This window comes from Polyodon spathula, chromosome 7 (genome assembly GCF_017654505.1).
Source record: "Polyodon spathula isolate WHYD16114869_AA chromosome 7, ASM1765450v1, whole genome shotgun sequence".
NCBI classification, from domain to species: domain Eukaryota; kingdom Metazoa; phylum Chordata; class Actinopteri; order Acipenseriformes; family Polyodontidae; genus Polyodon; species Polyodon spathula.
In genome coordinates, this window is record NC_054540.1 from 41,185,371 (window position 1) to 41,207,575 (window position 22,205).

Here is a 22,205-nt window from a genome sequence, read left to right on the forward strand (position 1 = left end):
TTGAATGCGGGGGGGTGGGGGGGGGGGGGGGGTGGGGTGGGGTGGGGGTGGGTAACTTTGTACATGGCGGGGGGTGGTGGTGGTGTACTTTGTACCCCACCACCACCACATGGTGGTGGTGTACCCCCCACCATGGGGGGGGGGTGGTGGTGTACTTTGTACATGGGGGGGGGGTGGTGGGTGTACTTTGTACATGGGGGGGTGGGGGTGGTGGTGGTGTACTTTGTACATGGGGGGGGTGGTGGTGTACTTTGTGGGGGGGGGGGGGGTGGTGGTGGTGTACTTTGTACATGGGGGGGGTGGTGGTGTACTTTGTACATGGGGGGGGTGGTGGTGTACTTTGTACATGGGGGGGGTGGTGGTGTACTTTGTACATGGGGGGGGTGGTGGTGTACTTTGTACATGGGGGGGGTGGTGGTGTACTTTGTACATGGGGGGGGTGGTGGTGTACTTTGTACATGGGGGGGGTGGTGGTGTACTTTGTACATGGGGGGGGTGGTGGTGTACTTTGTACATGGGGGGGGTGGTGGTGTACTTTGTACATGGGGGGGGTGGTGGTGTACTTTGTACATGGGGGGGGTGGTGGTGTACTTTGTACATGGGGGGGGTGGTGGTGTACTTTGTACATGGGGGGGGTGGTGGTGTACTTTGTACATGGGGGGGGTGGTGGTGTACTTTGTACATGGTGGGGGTGGTGGTGTACTTTGTACATGGGGGGGGTGGTGGTGTACTTTGTACATGGGGGGGGTGGTGGTGTACTTTGTACATGGGGGGGGTGGTGGTGTACTTTGTACATGGGGGGGGTGGTGGTGTACTTTGTACATGGGGGGGGTGGTGGTGTACTTTGTACATGGGGGGGGTGGTGGTGTACTTTGTACATGGGGGGGGTGGTGGTGTACTTTGTACATTGGGGGGGTGTACTTTGTACATTGGGGGGTCTACTTTGTACATGGGGGGGTGGTGGACCCATGGACCCATGGACCCTCACCTGTTAACAATAATTGGTGACAAAAGGTTAATTAGGTAACATGCTAGTTAACTCAGAGATCATCTAACAAAGACACTTTTATACTTAGGCCAGTGTTCTAACACCGTGCTGTACACATTTCAGACGTTTAACTGACTTCAGACTGAAATCCCCTTGCTTTGGGTGACCATTTCATTGAAATTGACAAGTGTGGCAGAGCAAGGGATGGGGGATGAATTCCCCTACCTGCCTGGGTTTGTGTTCAGGTGGCTGGGGTTGATTAGTTGACTAGCATAATTAAAGATCAATCAGCGCCCAGCCACCTGACATAAAAGGAGGCCTCTGCTTCCCATTTGAGAGGAAGGAGCTGAGGAAGCAGGTTGGTGTTTGTGATTTTTGAATTTTCTAAATCCAGTGAAGCCATCACGCAGCCTGGAAACCTTTATTTTTGTAAGTTTGGCTTTGTTTTATTATTTGTGTTTTAAATATCTTTTATTTTTGCCCTTGTGCCCTTTTATTTTGTGTTTATTTATAATAAAATTAGTATATTTTTTTGGACTGCAGTCTGTCTCTGGGCCTCTATCCACTCGCCAGCCTGTCACAACAAGATTTACATTTTCAAAATGCAATTCACTTAATTATCAGCTCATAAGTACACGTATCATAATGAAATAAAGTGTTTATAGACAAGTGTATACAGGTAAGCATAGATAATCATGAAAAACCTGGTTTCAAGCAGGTGTACTCAAACTTTTGACTGGTACTGTGTGTGTGTGTGTGTGTGTGTATATATATATATATATATATATATATATATATATATATATATATATATATATATATATATATATATATATATATATATATATATATATATATATATATATATATATATATATATATATATATATATATATATATATATATATATATATATATATATATATATAATGTTGTATAATTATATATATATATTTTTTAGTAAGCTTTGTCTTCTGTATAAAAACAGTTTTCCCTTCCTGCTGGCATTTAGTGTTTGTACATTCAGCCGTGATGTAACAGACCACCCACTGACTTTCCCTTGCCGAGTTTGGTGTGAACAGTGGTCTGCGGCGACTTTCATAGCGACATGAAAGGAGGTGGCATGCGCACTGCATCTGGTGTGAACGGGCCTTTAAGATGCTACTGTCTTCTAGGATTCTCTAGTTAATGTTTTTCACACATCCATTTTACTTCATGTGTACAAACCATTCGATCATGTGACACTCCTGGTCCTGGAGCTGCTTTGTTTTTGTTCAATTTGTGAAATCTGTATAACAGGAAAACATTCAAATGTGAAATACATACTGTTTTCTGTTGAACTGGTCAAACCTTCTACGCAACCAAGAAAGTGTTTATTTTGCAGGACTACAGTATAGATGTACAGCTATGGCAAAGTTTTGCATCACCCTACAGAATGAAATCATTTTGCTTCATAAATGTGAAAGAAACCTGCTGAATAATGTTACATTAACATTCTGAATTACATACTGCTTTGTACGTTTTCCATATACTTAATGAAAAACTGACAAACTTAAATATTTGACATTTTTGTAATTAACATGAAAAAATGTACTACTATTATGGCTTCTGGCAGACTTTTGCAGCATCATTTTGTAGTTTATTTTATTACATAATTTAGATTTTATTTAACAATGTTCAGATTAAAAAAAAAAGTCAATCCTAAAATTCGAGGTGATGCAAAGCTTTTGGCCAGAGCTGTATAACATCTTTGAACTGCTTTTTGAAACCAGTCATCTTGTCTATATGATGATAGGTCAAAATACAGTATTTGAAAGAAATTGCACCTAATCACAAAATTCCTGATTTTAAATATTTATTCTTAAAACTATTAAAACCCCAAACTAAAAGTAGCTTTCATCTTTAAACAACTTTACAAGACTAACAACTCTCTACAAGATACACCTGCTTTACAATCCATCTGGTGATGCAGCACAATGGAAGTCCTTTAGAAAGATCTAGATTAATGCTATTTACAAACTATTTATTTTTGGTTTGATATTTACAAAAAATAAAATTTTATCCAAATGTTGCTTAAAAATCTGGCAACTTCTAGCTAGGAAAAAGGGAAGTTCTTATTAAATAATAAAAAGCAGATACATTTCAACAGATACAATGATAATTACGATACAATGAGTTCATTACATTTCTTTAGTATAGTTTAGGCACCATTGGATGTACTGTTGACAATTCTCATCCATCAGCAACTATAAAGTCTTTACCTCAAACACTGTGATGGCAACTTCAGGTAATAACCTGATCTCAGAAATGCAAGTTTACTTTAAAGACTTGGCAATGGTTTAAAAAAATAACCCTAATACAAAAAAAAAAAAAAAGCCACACAAGCTTTGTGCCAGAGGAAATGTTACTGGACTTCAGCCCTATCTTGATTTCTATATATTCCTGTGTTTTAATTGAAGTTTGTCCAGCAAATCAGAAACCTTTAGACTAGAAGATGAAAAATTCTCAAACTAGATATACAAATGTCTGACCAGAACAGTATACGTTTCCATTTTAACAGTACCCCAGAATACTGAAGATTCAAAATGTCACTTCTGTGAAAATCTGTTGTAAAGGAATTCAGACAACTAAAGTTAAGACGGGACTGACTCCCCTGTCTGGAATGCATATCATGGGTTCAATTCAATAATGAACTGGCCTTCGTATGAGTTTAAAACAAAATCTACCCAAGTCATATTCTATATGATTAACATCTGAAGCTAGTAACTTACCATCAAAATGCTTTAATTGATCCTTCTTTGAAAGTGACTCAGTATTGATTTAAAATACTGTATAAACAAGATTACTTCTGTGCAGCAGGATTAATGCCTGCAGCACACATGCTGAAGCAGTTTCAAAAGAAAGTACAAATCAGACTGAGACCATTTTGCTCTAGCAGGTAAAGTGTCGAAATTCAACTTAGACCTCCAATTTTTCAATGACTCTTCACTTTGAATCCCTGCTGCCTTAAGTGACTGAACATGATTTTAGATATCAGGTATGCTCAGCAGCTTTTAAACTGTCAATACACTAATCACCTTGTTTAAGAGTAATGCATTATTGTTGGAACATGACCAACCTTAAAAACGGCTGTAGATTTGCAGTACTATCTTTATGAACTGTATTCAGTAAAAATTTAATGAACGCATTCCAGCTTCCCGTTTTCTCTATTACATAATAACGCTAATTTGAAACGAGCACAAAATATAGTTTAACCAGTAACTGAATGTGCCTATATTTCTACCCTTATACTATTTACAAATATAGATAGATTTGTCCTTTTCTGGCCATGTAAGACATCTCACCATTCCAGCTGCAGCAAATAATGAGTGTTGTATTTAAACCCACGTGTCTTGGAACTGTGATATGCAAAGATCAGTATGAAGGTCTGATGACTGAGTACTACTTCTCACATATTAAAAGAGCATCTTCTAGGAAAATCTGTAAAACAAATAAGACAAAGACTGATGGTTACATGAGAATCAAAGAAAGATGTAAACGTGTCAAAGTAGGCTAGTTAATAATCCAGCTCGTATTCTGCATAGCCATTGTCTGTTTAAACAAAACCCTTCAAATGGTTTCTGTAATAAGGATATCACTCCATTTGTTCTGAATATCAGAGTGTATAAGAGTCTCAGCCAAACACCTGACAGGGAACAACACAATTACTGAGGAAGATGAAGGACTTACTTCTGAAACTTCTCCATGATCCTCTTTACCATTTTGTCTGTAATGCCAGGGCAGGTTTCTTCAGCCATTTTAATGCACTTTTCAAGTCCCTCAATCACATCTTTTTTGGTTGCATTATCCCTATTTTGTTTGAGCTTTGAAAGACAACATACATGTAAAAGCTATTTACTACATACTGAATTCTTAACCCTAGAAGTGCAACGGCTTTTCTATGATGCCTTACCTCAGTAAACAGCGGAACAATAATTGTGGTTAAACTTGATGATTTTTTCAAGGGGTCTGGATCCTTGGAGGGTAAACAAAAAAAAAAAAAAAAAAAAATTAGTTTCTTCACTCAGCTGAGGAAATTGTGTGCGTCTTCCGGTATTCTTACAAGCACTAACTGCTCACTTCATTCCTACATACACTAACTGCTCAATTCATTCTTACAAGCACACTAACTGCTCAATTCATTCATGGGAGCAGTCTTACCAACACTGCAATTAACAAGGATGCTTTTTTTTTTATCTAATGAATATCATGCCTCCTATCCTATATATCTGAGAAAACAGAAAGCTCTCCCAGCCAGGATACAAACAAGGTCCCCTTGAAACCTTTCTTTAGATTATGAATACAAATATAACTTCAGACTTTCATAACGGCCTCATTTTTATTTTAGACTTGTTGAAGATGCAGTTCTAATAGGGTCCACCTGATATCTGTATCGTTAATTATTCTATACCTAACCTACTTCATTACGCATTATATCTCATTGTAATCACACCCCACAGTAATCATCTGAAAAGCCCTTCTATATTCATTACGTACCGTAAATAGTGTTGAATCCGTAAAGACAATTCACTGTTTCGAGACCTAAATACCAGTGCAAGTGATAACACCGTGCAACAATTATTATTATTTTTTTGTTCCTGGGTAGTAAGTGTTATTTCCTAATTGCTTATGCCTCCAAAGTATAGAAAATGGTTATTATTCCCCACAAACTTTGCTTTTGTTACCAGGACAGTGATATTTCAAAATATCACTATTTCCAATGGGAAAACGGGCAAATGTATGTCTTCGTTCACATAAAGCCAGAAAAAAACAACATATGAATCCAAATTAACATGTATTTATACTAAAGTAATACAAAAATGACTACAAAAGATTTAGAAGCGAGTAGTTTTTCGAGATTTACGATTATACTGTATTTGCACACATTTGCCCGTTTTCCCATTGGAAATAGTGATATTTTGAATATCACTGTCCTGGTCACAAAAGCAAAGTTTGTGGGGAATAATAACCACTTTCTATACTTGAGGCATAAGCAATTACGAAATAACACTTACTATCCAGGAACAAAAATTGTGTTACATAGTGTAATTTTTCGAGATGCACGTAACGGGCTGGAAGCTTGTGTGAACAGTGGTTAAGCCAGGAACAAAATGCAAACGCTGAGTTTAAATCTAGCATCTGTAATTGATGTAGGTTTACCAGGTGATGATGAAACTGCTTTTGTCCCTGAAAGTAAAATAAATGTAGTTTTTCATTTCTCTTTACAGCAAGAACTACATCTCCCAGAATGCCAAAGATACCCAAGAATATGGATTGACTGGCAATCAGTTAAACTAATACACTTGTTCATAATTTAACAAGCCAGCCAAGCAGGTATAAAAGGACAGGCTGTCTGAGCAGGTAAGGAACCCTCTATACGGTGAACATTAAAACAAAAGTATATTAAATCTGTGATTTATGAGAATATATTTAAAGTCAGTAAATTAGCGTCTGACTAAAGTTAGGGATTGTTAAGTTTAGTTAGGGTTAGGATTTCTTTTTGTTTTGAATTTTGTTGAAGTCGTGTTCTCACTGGAAAAGGGGCATACAGGGATAGTCCTGTTTAACATCCTTTATTGTCATGCGTGCCTTAGCCACCTAAGACATGTTGTGAACCTAATACTGTGTTCATAGTTATACTGTTGAAATAGCAAGCCCTTTTCTAAGTGTTATGTTTGAAATGTGTAACACTAATTGTTGAAATGACTGTTGCATAATAAAATGGTATTTGCTTTTCTGTGGAATAGTTCTGGCTCGCTGTTTCGTTAATGAATCCAGAGTTTTCTGTGGATTCGTAGCACTAATCACTCAGCCACTTAGTTGTTAGATTTAATCAAAATATCAAAGGGTGACAACACAGAAATGTTTGCACTGCGGTAAACAGTCTACAAAGAACATGTTTAGATGGGCAATGGAGTAAGATATCTCCCTCAAAAGATGACTTTTGAAAATGCATCACATTTTCAATTGGCTTACTGTTCCATTTTGCATCTTTTTTGATTCTGGCTTCTTTCTGATTGTAGGAAAGGACCACTCAGTTCTTGAACTATCATTATCGTTGTTGTTTGATTCCCTGTAAAATATAATACATTTGTACTGAACATTGAGGACATAACAAGAAGAAAATTGTTCTTTTGAATTTTAGGCAAGCAAGATATTCCTCTTTGTCGTGCTACCCACTCCCTTATTAACAAAACACACAACAGATGGATGTGCGTCTAAGATATACATTTAACAGCATTATTAGAGTGTACATGCAAATGCATCTAGTTGTTGGTTTGAGTGCCTAAGAGGCAACTACATTTCACTCCACAGTACTTACGAATCAGACTCATCTGAACTGGAGTCCTCATCACTGTGACTCTCCGCCTTCCATCTCTTAAACCTGTCGATCAGCTCTGTCAGACAGGACGTCTTCTTGAAATTTTTAGCAATGAATTTGTGCTTCAGGAGCTCTTTTGCTGTTGGCCTCTGAAAACACAACAGAGAAAACAAGCTAATTTCTGCAAACAAAGCTTCCCCTGGTTACTGTTATTTCAATGTTAAATATACCTTTTCTGTCATTCTAAGTACACTTTGCTCTTGCTTTGTTTAACAAATGTTGAAAAATCAATTCTGAATTCAATTTATAACAAATACATGATCTTGTTTTCCAAACTACAAATCTAATAATTTACTAAATTCAATACTAAAACTGAGCAGGTTTCACATCTTCCTTATGCAGTTTAAAACCAATACCTGACCTGCAAACTATTATTTAAAATAAAATGCATTCCATTTTTTTGTCTGCACTTACGAAAGCGGGGTCCTTATTGAGGCATGAGTCTATGAACTCCTTGAAGGGTTTGCTGAAATCCCCAACCAAGGTGGGTGGGTTATTCTTTGGAATCAGAAACAGCACTCTCATTGGATGCATTTCTGAATTGGGTGGCTCACCCTTTGCCAGTTCAATAGCAGTTATTCCCAAAGACCATATATCTGCCTGAGAAAAGAAAAAGAAAAGAACTGCAGTTAATGACTCTGTGACAGGGCAAACTCCCTACTTGTGTAAATAATGTGTGTGGGAATGTAAGGTTGGCAGGGATGGGGTTAATTCTATCCATGCCAACAATCGCAGGTGTGGCCATTCCACAATTAGGTAATTGATGCTAATTGGGGAGTGGCCATCTGTATAAAGGATCCTTTGTTTGGGAGGAGGGAGTTAGGTGAGTGGAACTGTGTTTTCTTTGCAACTCTGTAGGGAAGGCTAATGCCCAGCCTAAAACGGTTTAATGTCACCCAGGCCACACCTAAAAAATACCTTGCCCATGCTACCCCCCTCTCCCTATGGCAATTCAATTCAACATTTTCCACTCCTTTAGATGGAATCCCGGGATTAGCCATTGGGAATGGAATGCTGCAGTGTTTTTTACTCCTTAAGCAGCTTTCTGCATATTTTTTTTTTTTTTTTTTTGTACTACACCCAGCCCAGTTGAGTTTATTCATCATGTGAATTCACTTGCGGGTCTCTGCTGAAACTCAACATGGCAGATGCACCAACAAAGAAAAAAAAGCAATGGTTCAGCAAAAGAGAGAGCTAAAACATTTTCTGATTATCTACATAAGACAGTTTTCTCAGGGCCGCTGCTAGGACCCACCGGGCCCTGGTGCTAGAGTGTGAAGTAGACCCCCCCCCCCCAAAAAAAAACAACCCTCCACCTAAAATAAATTAAGTTCTGTTCCAAAAATGAGTACAAATCATGTGCGATTTTTGGGGAATTAATGTCAGTTTATTTATCTGCACAGGTTTATGTTTCATGATTTCAACTCTTAGCTCTTTGGTAAAAAAAAGTCAGGCCAAGTAGCTATATCATAAAAATCACATAAAGGTGACTGACCGGGTACCAGGCCTACAATACATGATTCAGTACCTTGTATTTACTGTTGTACATATCCAATGTCTCTGATTCACGTATTCCTCTGGCTCAACTGTTTATTTTTCGTGCGAGGAGGTTGGCAATGCCGCTGCCTCACTATACTTCCATCTGCTGTTGTCAGCCCACTTTCAAACCATTACAGTACACTTTTTTATTTTTTATTTTTTAGCATTTTCTGCTTTTTTGAAGTTTCTAGCTGTCTTTTCTGCTTTTCGCTTAGAACAACCCGACTTGTGATTCGATATACCGTACATTATGTACTTATTACCACATCTGTGGAAAAGTTAGCTTAGTTCGCACAGAGAATAAGTCTGTTGATAAGCCTATGTGTTCTTTTAAGTATTTGTGATTATATACCTTGTTAGGAAACTGTTTGTTATAATCTTTATAAACAGCAGCTGTGAAAGAAATGCCCCCCCCCCCCCCCCCCCCCCCCCCCGGTAAATTGAACTGTCTGTTGTTTTTTAAAATCGACACTGACCTATTATAAAGTTTCATGCTGAGTCCCGCCTACGTAGCTCTGATCTGGCGGCGAAGGCAACACGCCTTTACATCAAAGTGTTTCATATTTTAACCTGGTTATTGTAATACCAGTAAAACGCTAAACTTAATTTGTGGAATACTGTACATAAGATTACTCTCACATGACATTGCTGGACTGTTATTAAACTGTTCATGTTATTGTAAATGCCAGCAATAAGCTAAACAGGTCTTTTCAAAACATCTATTTGTAGACTGAACTACAGGGTTAGCGGAGACTAAATATGATTTTCTCACAGCAGTGCTGGACATTTGCTTTCTCAACTGTTTTAATATAATTCTTATTTTAATGCCAACAACAAGCCAAGTGATGCTTAAACATTATTGCATTATGTCATCAGGTGCTTTACTTACTATTACAGCAACAAGAATCCGATTGCAAATCTTGGCTTGATTAGAAATAAAAAAAAAAATGGTGGAAATATTTATTAATTGACTTATTAACTATCAACATTATATTTATCAAATGTATCAAATGCCATGTCAATTTATCAATAAATTGATAAGTAGCAGGGAAAAAAAGGAACTGGTCATTTTGAAAATCAGAAATTGCTATTCCTCTGAATGTAAAATCAGTTGCCTTAATATTGCTCTGTGGCATGTCTATTGCACAGAACACACAAACTGAAGGGAAAGTCTGCAATGATGCGATCAATAGGTAGGCTATGCTTCCCTTACACTACCTCTTATTAAATACTCATTTTAACATTATGCAATAATTTCTCAATATACATTGTGAAAACATTTATTACATAACAATGGATCAATATTTCAAGTTTGTTGCTTTTAAAAACTTTGACAGCAACACCGGTTACTTTCTCTAGGCCCCTCTCCCATGTTACTGTCCTCTGTTTTACACATAGCTGTGTATACCGGAACTTATTTGCCAGACCAGGATTACAAACAATAAAATACACTTTTCCATACCAGATTGTAAATCTGTCTGTTTTATTCCTGCACTGCATTACCTCTACACCTGTTAATAATCAGCAGCCACTTTGCCACACGTGGTGTCGGATGGGATCATGGACCGAGAGCTGCTGGAGGAGCTGGATAGCAGACGGGAGAAAGAGGGAGGAATGCTACACTGCGCTCATTGAATAGGTAGGACTAGCATTTTCCACAGCACCAGCCCCTACAGGAACACCAGCAATGTTGGCACCGAAGGCTCGGACGATGAAGATGTCGGAAGAGGATGACCCAGAGGCGTACCTGGTTGCGTTTGAGCTGATGGCCATCACCGCGTCATGGCCTTGGGGGTTCTGGGCGAGCCAGCTGCGACCCTGCTGATCGGGGAGAATCGGGCAGCCTACCAGGCTATGAGCAACCTCAACACCGCCAGTTATGACCTGGTCAAACTGGCCATTCTCTGTCGCCTCAACATCATGGCAGAGACTACCCAGGTATGGTTCAGGGAGTACCAAAGATCCCCAGAGACACGCCCTAGGGTGGTTGTGGAGTGGTTGTGTGACCACATGGTACACTGGCTGACCCCCTAGAAGAAAACCAACGTGCAAATGCGGGGAGCAGTGGTTATGGAGCAATTCTGCCATGTGGTCGGCGCCAATACCCAAGCGTGGATATGGTGCCACAACCCCCACACCCTGGAAGATGCCGTGAAACTCGCAGAAGATTACAAGAGCTCCCTGTTCTCCACCCAGACAGGGATACTGTCGGCACCTGCCCTTCGGAGCAGCTTGCCCCCCCTCTTTCTCCTCCACCATCACCACTATGGTCAAAACCGGGATCCAGACCTCTGGCCCCTATGGGCAACCTTGCCTCCTCTTCATGGAGATCAAGGTTGACCTCCAGCGGGGGTAAAGCTGCTACCCCGGCCTCGTTGCCATAAAAGCGACGAGACATGTGTTTAACCAAAGTTCCCTCCTTCTGTTTTAGATGCAACCAACAGGGGCACCAGGCCATGTCACACCCAGCGACAATGGAATGTGTGACGTGGCAGCGTGCAATTGCCTTTTTTATAGCTTCCCCACATTGTCTAGATGGAGACATTTGAGTCAACAAAAACTCCTAGGTCTTTTTCATAGATTCCTTCTTCAATTTCAGTATCTTCCATATGATATTTATAATGCACATTTTTATTTCCTGCGTGCAGTACCTTGCACTTTTCTTAATTAAATGTCATTTGCCATGTGTCTGCCCAGTTCTGAATCTTGTCTAGATCATTTTGAATGACCTTTGCTGCTACAACAGTGTTTGCCACTCCTCCTATTTTTGTGTCGTCTGCAAATTTAACAAGTTTGCTTACTATACCAGAATCTAAATCATTAATGTAGATTAGGAATAGCAGAGGACCTAATACTGATCCCTGTGGTACTCCACTGGTTACAACACTCCATTCTGAGGTTTCTCCTCTAATCAGTACTTTCTGTTTTCTACATGTTAACCACTCCCTAATCCATGTACGTGTGTTTCCTTGAATCCTGACTGCGTTCAGTTTGAGAATTAATCTTTTGTGCGGGACTTTGTCAAAAGCTTTCTGGAAATCTAAATAAACCATGTCATATGCTTTGCAATTATCCATTATCGATGTTGCATCCTCAAAAAAATCAAGCAGGTTAGTTAGACACAATCTCCCTTTCCTAAAACCATGTTGACTGTCTATGCAGTTAATGTAGTTTTAGGCAAGGTTACAACCGGGTGCAGACCTTAATTAACGCATCTCTCTTGGGTGGTTTGTCGTGGCCACCACTAGGCCAGGTGGCGATCTCCTACGTAAATGGAGATACGGCGACATACCCCACCCTAAAAGTATATTTATACAATGCCACCTAGTAGTTGGAGTGGCAGAAAGGCTACTACATCCAATAATTCTGGGTTGAGACTGGCCAAATTATAGAAAATTGGTTAAATTTAATGGCAGTTTCAACCACACTGTAAACATGGCAGACAAAGAAAAAGGAACAAATTGGTGAAGTGTTTCCTTTTCAAGCTGAAATGTTTCCCCCCCATTTTCTGTCCTAGAAAAACAGAGAGAAGGACTGAAAAATGGGAGGGAGCATCACTAAGACAAGACTGGGGTCTGGTGGGAGAGTGCTTGAATGGTAACATGCCAGTCAAAAGGAGTCGGAACACAGTGTGACCAAGAGGGCGAGGTTACTACGCAATCCAGGGCAGATGCTACGCCAGCCCCTCAATATACCGGAAATGTGGTACTCAAGTGCAGACGTATTGTGGAACCAACATAATCACCGGTCTACTGAAGGTAAGGATGTTGATGCCACTGGGGCGCTAGTATATCCACACTTCAGTATCAAGGGGCAATTACTGTATAGGGTAAATTTAGCCGCGGGCACAGGACAGCCTGTAACACAATTATTGGTTCACCCGTCTTGTCGGACCGAGGTCAAAAGGGATGCATGACATCCCTTTTGCGGGGCACCTCGGAGCTGACAAGACAAGGGAGTGGATATTGGCTCGACTCTATTGGGTAGGTCTTCATATTGATTTGTCGAAATATGTAGTCACATGCCCAGACTGCCTGGTAAAGTGTGCCCCACCCTTTTGTTCCACTGCCGATTATTTCCACTCCTTTTGAAAGCATTGCAATGGACATAGTGGGCCCTTTGCTACCTTCTGACTGGGTATACACATATATTAGTAGTGGTAGATTATGCAACACGATACCCAGAGGCAGTTCCACTGAGATCCACTAGTGCCGCTGCAATAGCCAAGAGTTAGTACAGATTATGGCTAGAGTAGGGATCCCCAAAGAGATCTTGACTGATCATGGAACCAATTTTCTGGCTAACACGTTACAGCAGGTTATAAAATATTAAAAATACATCCCATCAGGACATCTGTTTATCATTCACAGATGGACGGTTTGGTGGAACGCTTTAATCAGACTTTGAAGTAGATGCTGAGATGGTTTGTAATACAAGAGCAAAAACATTGGGCATCGCTTCTTCCCTATCTCCTTTTTGCAGTGAGAGAGATGCCGAAGAGTTTGACAGGGTTCTCCCCCTTTGAGCTCTTGTACGGCCAACAGCCTCGCGGCATCCTTGATCTGTTGAGAAAGGGGTGGGAAGAGCACAAAGGCTCGTCCAAAAATGTAATGAAGCATGTGCTCCTACTAAGTGATTGCCTAGATTTGGTTGGTCATTTGGCCCAGGACAACCTCAGATCGGCTCAGCACCGACAGCAGCAGCATTACAACAAAAATGCACTACTTTGAACCTTTCGGTCAGGAGACAAGGTAATGCTGCTACTTCCCTCATAAGAATCAAAATTGTGTGCTAAATGGCAGGGGCCATATGAAGTAATTCGGACTATAGGGAAGATGAATTATGAAATTAGACAGCCCGATCGCCGTAATGAACGTGAAATTTATCATGTAACTTTATTAAAGCCCTGGCAGGCAAGGGAGGTCTTGTTTATAGCCCCAGGCAATATAGAGGACAATTTTAGGCCCCTGTCCAGAGACTCCTAGAACAAAAAAACATTTCGATGGGGGAACAATTGGTTCCAGATAAGCAACGGGAACTGCATAAGCTTATTGAGGAGTTCAGCAATGTTATCTCTCCACCATCACCATGCGAGAGAGACTGTACCAGATCCCAGAAAAATTGAAGTGGTGTTCGCAAAGAGGTATAGCACATGCTTGAGCTTGGGGTGATTGAACCTACCAGGAGCGAGGGGTGCAGTCTTATTGTCATAGGGGGCCAAGAAAGACGGCAGCAACCACTTCTGCATAGATTTCAGGAAGGTAAACGCTATTGCCAAGTTCGATGCGTACCCTAGCCTCAGGTCGACAAACCTTTAGATAGACTGGGAAAAGCCAGGTTTAGAATTATAATGAATCTTGGTTGTAAATCTCTCACGACCCGTGAGGGTTCAAAGCATCGAAGGTATAGTCCTCTGGACAGGCTGTTCCGACAGTTAAATTCCAGGGTCGGGAAGTCTGTGAGCCTGGAAGCGGCGAGACTCCGTTGCCAGACAGTATTGACCCGACGGGAAACGATGTAGCAGCCGCAGATTGTAAAAGCAGCTGCAATCGCTTACCAAGGGCTCATGCGTACTAGCAAGGGGTGTGGAGACTCGTAATCTGTTCCTTCGCTTTGGTTACAAAATATAACCCGGAAGGACCCGTGCAGTAAATAGTACAATACTGTGAGTGTTTGTTTTGTGTCTTGTCCATATTGTTACTTGTGTGTTCATAGACAGCTAACACGTTCCAGAGCTGTCGCTAAGGGCCAGCAGTAAAATGTGGAACAGCACTTCACTATTTATCACTCTATAAACTGTATCACCCACCACAAGTACTACACCGCACACCCAGGAATGGATGACCATGTTTATTGTTTAGGGCTGCAAACCCGTTACTGTGCTCCGTGTTTTAACATCGCTGTGTATAACCACAGCTTATTATTTGGTCGCCAGAGCAGGACTACAAAAATAAAATACATTTTTCCATACCGGATTACACATCTTTGTATGTTTTATTCCTGTACTGCATCACCTCTGCACCTGTTAATAATCAGCAGCCACTTTGCCACAGGGTCCAGAGCCTTTTGTTCGCTATAGTAAAAGGACAATCCAAAACAAACAATATAAGCTGTTGGAGTAAGTTAAAGTTACCTTGCATAAAGGCATTAGCTAAATTATTAATATTAGTACTGTTTTCCATTCTTTGATTTTCTTTATTACAGTATTTGTCACTACTACCATTAATAATAATACCCATAGCAGCAATGAGATTGTAATTCTACTTTTATTCACAAGTACAGTATCTATTTGTGGCATGCTGCTGCATCCAGTATTCTAGCTAGATCCTATTCATTGAAGAATACAGTAGCACCCCCACCCAAAAAAAAGTGTATCAACAAAGTTTCAGTTTTATTTCAATTGCAAATGTTAAATGTTTAAATCTAGGCTCCTTATTTAAAAAAAAAAAAAAAAAAAACACAATGTTGCTTTGCCATGCCGGTTGCATACAGCTGTATGAACCAACATCAGCAGCAGTTTGACTTTTTCTTTTTTAATCCGTATTTAATCGTATAGTGAAGGCCATATAGCGAGGATGTAAATAGTATATTTTCATTTGGCTGACTGTTTGACCTGAGAATGTGTTGCTCCAATCGGTACAATAAGTTACAAGCAAGCACCATACTGCTAAAATAAAATTACCGGTACATTTTTATTAATCACATTAAAGAAATACAAAAAAGCGATGTTAACATGCTACGTTACACACCATAGGGGTTACAGAAAGCGTGTTTTTTTTTTTTTTAATCAGAGTTTTTATTTTCCAAGAAAATAATCGGAGAATTTTTTTAAATAGCATGCATTGCACTTGCTGTGGCACTTTCAGCTGCATATTTTAAATACCCCAGCCGTCAAATTTCTGTACAGTAATGTTATGAAAAAATGGCAATAATATAAAAAATTTCAATTTTACACTTTTAAAAAAATAGTGGGTACATGTGACGAAGTGCCCGCCCCTGTGTGTATTTTCTGTTGTGTGTTTAATACTGGTGTATAGTCATTGGTACACGGGATATAAACGGGTCTGTGTAACACGAGTGTTTAAAATGTATATTTGTATTTAGGCACGAGGATTGCACAGCACTTCACGTGCAAGTAAAATGTAATATGTGAGCACAGGGAATTGCACTTTATTAATTCACATGCAGTTGTACCACGACTCCAATTGAATGATTGACTAGCAGTCGAGTCGCGGTACAGCTGCATAAAAGCTGCATGTTTTCACATACTCGGGGTTGTGTGTTCGGTGAGTTGAGAACGAGATTGGAGTCTGAGGTAAAAAATAATCATAAGAATAATAATAATCATTAAAAGAAGCTCACCGTGTTTTGTCTGTTTGTTTATTTTGGCTACCAGTGCCATGCCCTGTGATTTTTGTATTTTAAAAACTTTTTATTTTGCTGTTCTGTTTATTTATTAAATGCTGAGCAAGACCATTCGCTCAGCTCCACCAAACTCCACCTCTCGTTGTTTTATTTTCTGGATCTGGTCTGACGCCACCCACTCCGGCCATCTTTGTGACAGTACACTATATATTTTTTATTACCATTCTATGATTTACTATTAGATGTATTATTAGTATTAAACAGTATATGTTGCAGGGTAAGGCAATAAGGATGGGTCTGTATACCGATTTTTTTGGTTTAGGTACATTACGGTATTAATGCCATTTAATTCTACACCGCAATTATCGTAACTCCTTTATACAATGGTTAACACATTTTTCAACTGCAAAAACACTTCTAAATCAAGCGATGGTACTTTAGCTTTAGCAAATTGTCTGAGGAAGACTTTTTGTGAAATTACTGTATTTTGATAATGGTTTTGAAGGAAACGTGTCAACGACACAGAATACATGTTTCAATGCTGCGTTCCGTTACCTAGGGCTTGCTGCGCCGGCTGTTCTTGGCTGCTGTCTTTCTGATGTCACACGCAGCTTTTAAAGAAACGCCTTCTCCAAACCTTGCAGCATAGCACACATTTTCAACGTCCCATATTTACATTTGTCTGGATTATCAAGTCAGTTTAATGTAATTGATTAACATTAACTTTACTGTAAAATTTACAAGGTAAAATCACTAACCACGGATTCAGTACATTGTTTGTTTAAGTAATTGATTTATTTATTTAATATAGCGTTGATAAGGCTGTTCACGGCTTCATTGTATAATGATAAAATTTAATTCGCTTCTGCTACAAGGTGGCAGCAGTAGTTTTATTGGTTATTTGCATTACTATTAGCATAGGTGACTAGTGATATCTGCATCGTCCCTTTGGTTCACAGCCGCAGCCAGCCTCCTGCAACAGCATTTCAAAGCTGCGCTGGGCTATGCAGAATCTGCATATATTTCTGTGGGTGTTGAGTGACGTCTACAGCGCATCTCCGTGATTCTGTGCAGCAGTGTGCAGCACTGCGGAAATCTGCGCTATAAAAGATCCACGGTAATCATGCTCTCGAGAGTTGGTAACACTGCTCTCTCTAGATTCTTGAGTCAGTTTTCTGGCTAGAGCTGGTTTCGACCCCTCTTAAGGGATTAGCGAGCTTACTATCACTACATAGGCTTCATGTAGCTGATACACCGTGTGAGAGCTGTTGTGGTGCTGTAAGGAGACTTGCAGGCTTGCGGCATTGTCCTCTGTGCTGATTTAATCGGTCACAGCGAACCAAAAAAAAAAAACAGCTCGGGCCTAGCACCCTTCTCAAGCCTCGGGCTATCCTAGCACGGCTGCTCTTGCCCTCGGCGTGGCTGAATGACTCTGTGATTGAATCAGCTGCATACCCCGGCACTGACCGCTGTTTTCCCGCTGACTTGCGAGGCTGAGAGAAACAGCGCTCACCCAGCCCTGATTGACTCGGAGCTGGTGTGAACATCTTCGGCGCTGCCTACAGCTGGGCCCCGACCGTGCCTATCATCAGCACTGACTTTGAAACAGGTCCACCCGGCACAGACTCTTTGGAGCCGGCTACAGCCTGGCACCGACCGCGCTACACAGCGGCACCAACTGACTCTGCACCGACATCGCTTTTCTCGGCACCGATTGATTCGGCTTCGGCGAACCCCTTCGAAGCCGTCTACAGACCGACACCGACTGCGCTACCCATCGGCACCGACCCCGGGACTGTTATCTCGGCAGGAGAGCGCCCGCCTCGACGCCGATCCCGGCACTGACTAATTTGACACTGGTGAATTGTTTTGAGAGCAGTCTACAGGCTGCTTCATCAGGCGCAGCAGCGTCACCTGCAAACCATGTCGGTAAAGTCGACTGGGTCTTCCGGTGGCTTCCACCAGTGTGGAATGAACATCACCAGGATGAACATCGATCCGGCGCCAGGTACCTAGGGCCAGAACACACAGCCAAGGCACTGGCAGGTGAGGTAGATTGCTCTCCCTGTCGGAAGTTCTTCAGGAAAACTAAGCGACGGAGAGCAGCCCTATCCCCAGCAGAGTCTCTCTCTCAGCCACCTCTGTCAGGCAGGCCACAGTGGGGAGCATCCTGCCGCCCCTGCCACACGTGTCCCAGAGGGTGGAGTTCCAGGTGCTAATGCAGTGTGCAGCTGCAGCCACGGATGTCCCATGGCCGGTAGAACCGGAGGGAAGGGCGAACCGCTTCCTCCAGCAGAGAGGGCACCCACAGCATGCCCTCCCCTTATGCCAAGACTTCCTGGATTTGGTGCGTTCCTCCTGGGGCAACCCAGCATCTGCACCCTCAGCCTCCAGAACAGCAGAGTCTCTGCTCTTGACTGCAGGAGCCCAAGAAGCAGGCCTAGGTGCATTCCCCACCATCGGGGACATGGACATGGTGTTGGTGCAAGGTTCCACCTTCAGCAAGGGGGATAAGGACCCAACCTGCCTGTCAAAGCCTTGCAGAACAACGGACACAATGTTGAAGAAGACAGACGTGTCGGCCGTGCTATCCGTGCGAGCAGCGAATGCCATGGCCATACTGGTATTCTACCAGAGCCAGTTGGCGGAGAGGCTGCAGGACAGAGCCACGGAGGCAGAAACAGGGGAGCTCCAGGCGGTAGCTAAGGCGAGGAGTTAGGTCAGGCATCAGGAATGTCGCTGGTGGCGATGGTGGCCGCTCGCCGGCATTTATAGCTGATGCAAGCCAAGGTCGTAGAGACCGAGAAGGTGGCGCTGCTGGATGCCCCCATTACACCGGGGCAGACTTTCGGGACGATCACTGATGTGAGCCTTGAGAGGTCCCACAAGGCCACGAAGTCACCTCAAAGTTCTCGCGCCTTCCAGGTTACAGTCTTAGCTGAAGGTGGCATGTACAGCCTGCTGGGGTAAAAGGGTCTGAACACCGCCCTCCACCCCAGAATAGGCAAGTAGGCAGAGGACCACCGCAGGCCAGGGGTAACCGGTTCTCCGGCTGATTGAAGAAAAAAATAATAATAATAATAATAATAAATTTAAAAATCTTTACAACAACAATAGGCTTCCTGACATTCGGCCTGGAAGCCTAATTAGCTCAGGTGTAACCAATTACCTTCAAAATCACACACCAAGTTAAGTGGCCTCCACTTGTGTTAAATTGTAGTGATTCACATGATTTCAGGATAAATTCAGCAGTTCCTGTAGGTTCACTCTGCTGGGTAGTGCATTTCAAAGAAAACACTCAACCATGAGCACCAAGGCGCTTTCAAAAGAACTCAGAGATAAAGTTGCTGAAAGACACAGATGAGGGGATGGGTATAAAAAAATATCAGAAGCCTTGACTATCCCTTGGAGCATGGTAAAGACGATTATTAAGAAGTGGAAAGTGTATGGCACCACCAAGACCCTGCCTAGATCAGGCCATCCCTCCAAACTGGATGACCGAGTAAGAAGACGACTGATCAGAGAGGCTACCAAGAGGCCAATGGCAACTTTGCAAGAGCTATAGGCTTTTATAGCCAAGACTGGTCAAAGTGTGCATGTGACAACAATATCTCAAGCACTCCATAAATCTGGCCTGTATGGTAGGGTGGCAAGAAGGAAGCCACCCTTGAATCCCATTTGAAGTATGCAAAAAAAACCCCACCTAAATGCAAAGTGTTATGTTTGGCCCAAACCCAACACAGCGCATCACCCAAAGAATACCATCCCTACTATGGTGGTGGCAGCATCATGTTATGGGGATGTTTCTCATCAGCAGGGACTGGGGCACTTGTCAGGATAGAAGGGAAAATGAATGGAGCAAAGTACACAGAAGTCCTTGAGGAAAACCTGCTGCCCTCTGCAAGAAAGGTGAAACTGGGACGGATGTTCATCTTTCAGCATGACGGCAACAAAAAAAGCACACAGCCAAAGCTACACTGGAGTGCCTAAGGAACAAAAATGTAAATGTCCTTGAGTGGCCCAGTCAAAGCCCTGACAAATACAATCGAAAATCTGTGGTATGACTTGAAGATTACTGTCCAGCAACGCTCCCCAAGGAACTTGACAGCACAGTTTTGTAAAGAAGAATGGTCAGGTATTGCCAAATCTAGGTGTGCAACTGGTAGAGACCTATCCTCACAGCTGTAATTGCTGCCAAAGGTGCTTCCATCAAGTACTAACTCAGGGGGTGTCTAGACTTATCCAAAATATGATCTTTCAGTTTTGTATTTTTAATATATAATTTTTTTTTCAATAAAAACTTTTTTCGCGGAGTACGGTGTGTAGATAAGTGGAAAAAATCCTCATTTAAATGTATGAAACTCTCGAGCCACTGACACAACAAAATGTGAAAAAAAGTTCAAGGGGGTGTAGACTTTCTTATAGGCACTGTATACCAGTGCGCCGACTGGATAGGATTGATGTTGTCAGGGGTGTTACACGGGGCAATCCTCGTGGGATTTGTTTGCAAGCAGTATAGTTGCTACTAGTAAATTGCCTAGACAGTTGCCGCTAGAGCTGCTGACCCGCTTTCGAGATCAATTATTATCAATAATAAAAAGTAATCATAGAATTATTTTCACTCTCTCGAGTAAAATTCCAGACTTTCATAACGAAGACAGGCTTTTTCAAGCATTTTCAAGCCCTGGAAATCAGTTTGGCATTTTTCCATACTTTTTCCATATTCATATGCACCTTACCACCAGTACTACTAGAATGAGACTGGCCCTGTCTCTCTTACCTTGCTGAGCACAGCTGGGATTAATGGCAGGGGAGGATATACACACATTAAGCCAGTCGTAAGACAGTCCGTCTACTGCCATGGCTGCTTCTTGCTGGAACTAGGAGCAGAACAGTGGCAGCTGGGTATTCTCTGTTGTGGCAAATAGGTCTCCCACGACTTTGTGCCTCCCTGGTGATTTATGTATTTTACTGGCGTGGTGTTGTCGGCACAAACTAGCACATCTGCTTGCTTTAGAACTGGTGCAAACTGTTTCAGTTCCATAAAGACTGCTAAAAGCTCCAGATAATTTATGTGGAGGTGCCTTTGTCTTTGATAATATCTATTTTAGGCTGCTTAAAAGATGCTCTTTGTGGCCAGTAGGTGATGTACAAAATGTATCTACTCTATGTAGATACGATGCAGCACAAGCAGGTTTTTCTCCATACAGCCTCAACAGGCATCCAGATGGGAAAACCTTCAAAGGCATTTGTATCCTTTGCATCTAAGATGCTCAGGAAATCATCCACCTTAAAGTCTGGGTATTAGTATTGAGAGAGGAAGTCATTCTTAGGGGTATATACCAGTGAAGTACCCTCTCCAGCTACTGAAACGTCATTGTCTCCCATGCTACTTGTGTCAGCAGGGTAGTATTGCACTTGTGTACTCCAGGCTGTTGCAGTACTCGTATCAGCCACTGGCGCTACCAGCTGTAGATATACAAGTTGCCTTGAGTTTTCAAATTCATGTAGCCACTGAAAAAAAATATCCTTAGTTACCAGGTGCATTAATTCTTGTGGAGTCATCAGCTGGGTAGCCTTGTTATGATTTTTCAAATTCCTGCAGCCACTGAAAAAAAATATTCTTAGTTACCGGGGCATTAACTCTTTGCGGTCCTATGTCGGACCAGTTAGAACATAAGAACATAAGAACATAAGAAAGTTTACAAACGAGAGGAGGCCATTCGGCCCATCTTGCTCGTTTGGTTGTTAGTAGCTTATTGATCCCAAAATCTCATCAAGCAGCTTCTTGAAGGATCCCAGGGTGTCAGCTTCAACAACATTACTGGGGAGTTGATTCCAGACCCTCACAATTCTCTGTGTAAAAAAGTGTCTCCTATTTTCTGTTCTGAA

The 22,205-nt window shown here is 41.6% G+C and overlaps 1 protein-coding gene across 1 annotated transcript in view; it reads right to left on the reverse strand.

Annotated features, from left to right (window-relative positions):
• Positions 1-2,830: 2,830 nt before the first annotated feature.
• The window catches only part of LOC121318625 (serine/threonine-protein kinase 26-like), a 61,939-nt gene continuing 42,564 nt past the window's right edge, over positions 2,831-22,205 (reverse strand). Inside the window, exons 6-11 of the mRNA XM_041255501.1 lie at positions 7,824-8,009; positions 7,350-7,498; positions 7,004-7,100; positions 4,941-5,003; positions 4,718-4,851; positions 2,831-4,468 (exon numbers count right to left, since the gene is read on the reverse strand). Coding sequence (XP_041111435.1) covers positions 4,459-4,468; positions 4,718-4,851; positions 4,941-5,003; positions 7,004-7,100; positions 7,350-7,498; positions 7,824-8,009 — 639 coding nt within the window. The 3' untranslated portion in view covers positions 2,831-4,458. The remainder of the gene's footprint in view (positions 4,469-4,717; positions 4,852-4,940; positions 5,004-7,003; positions 7,101-7,349; positions 7,499-7,823; positions 8,010-22,205) is intronic.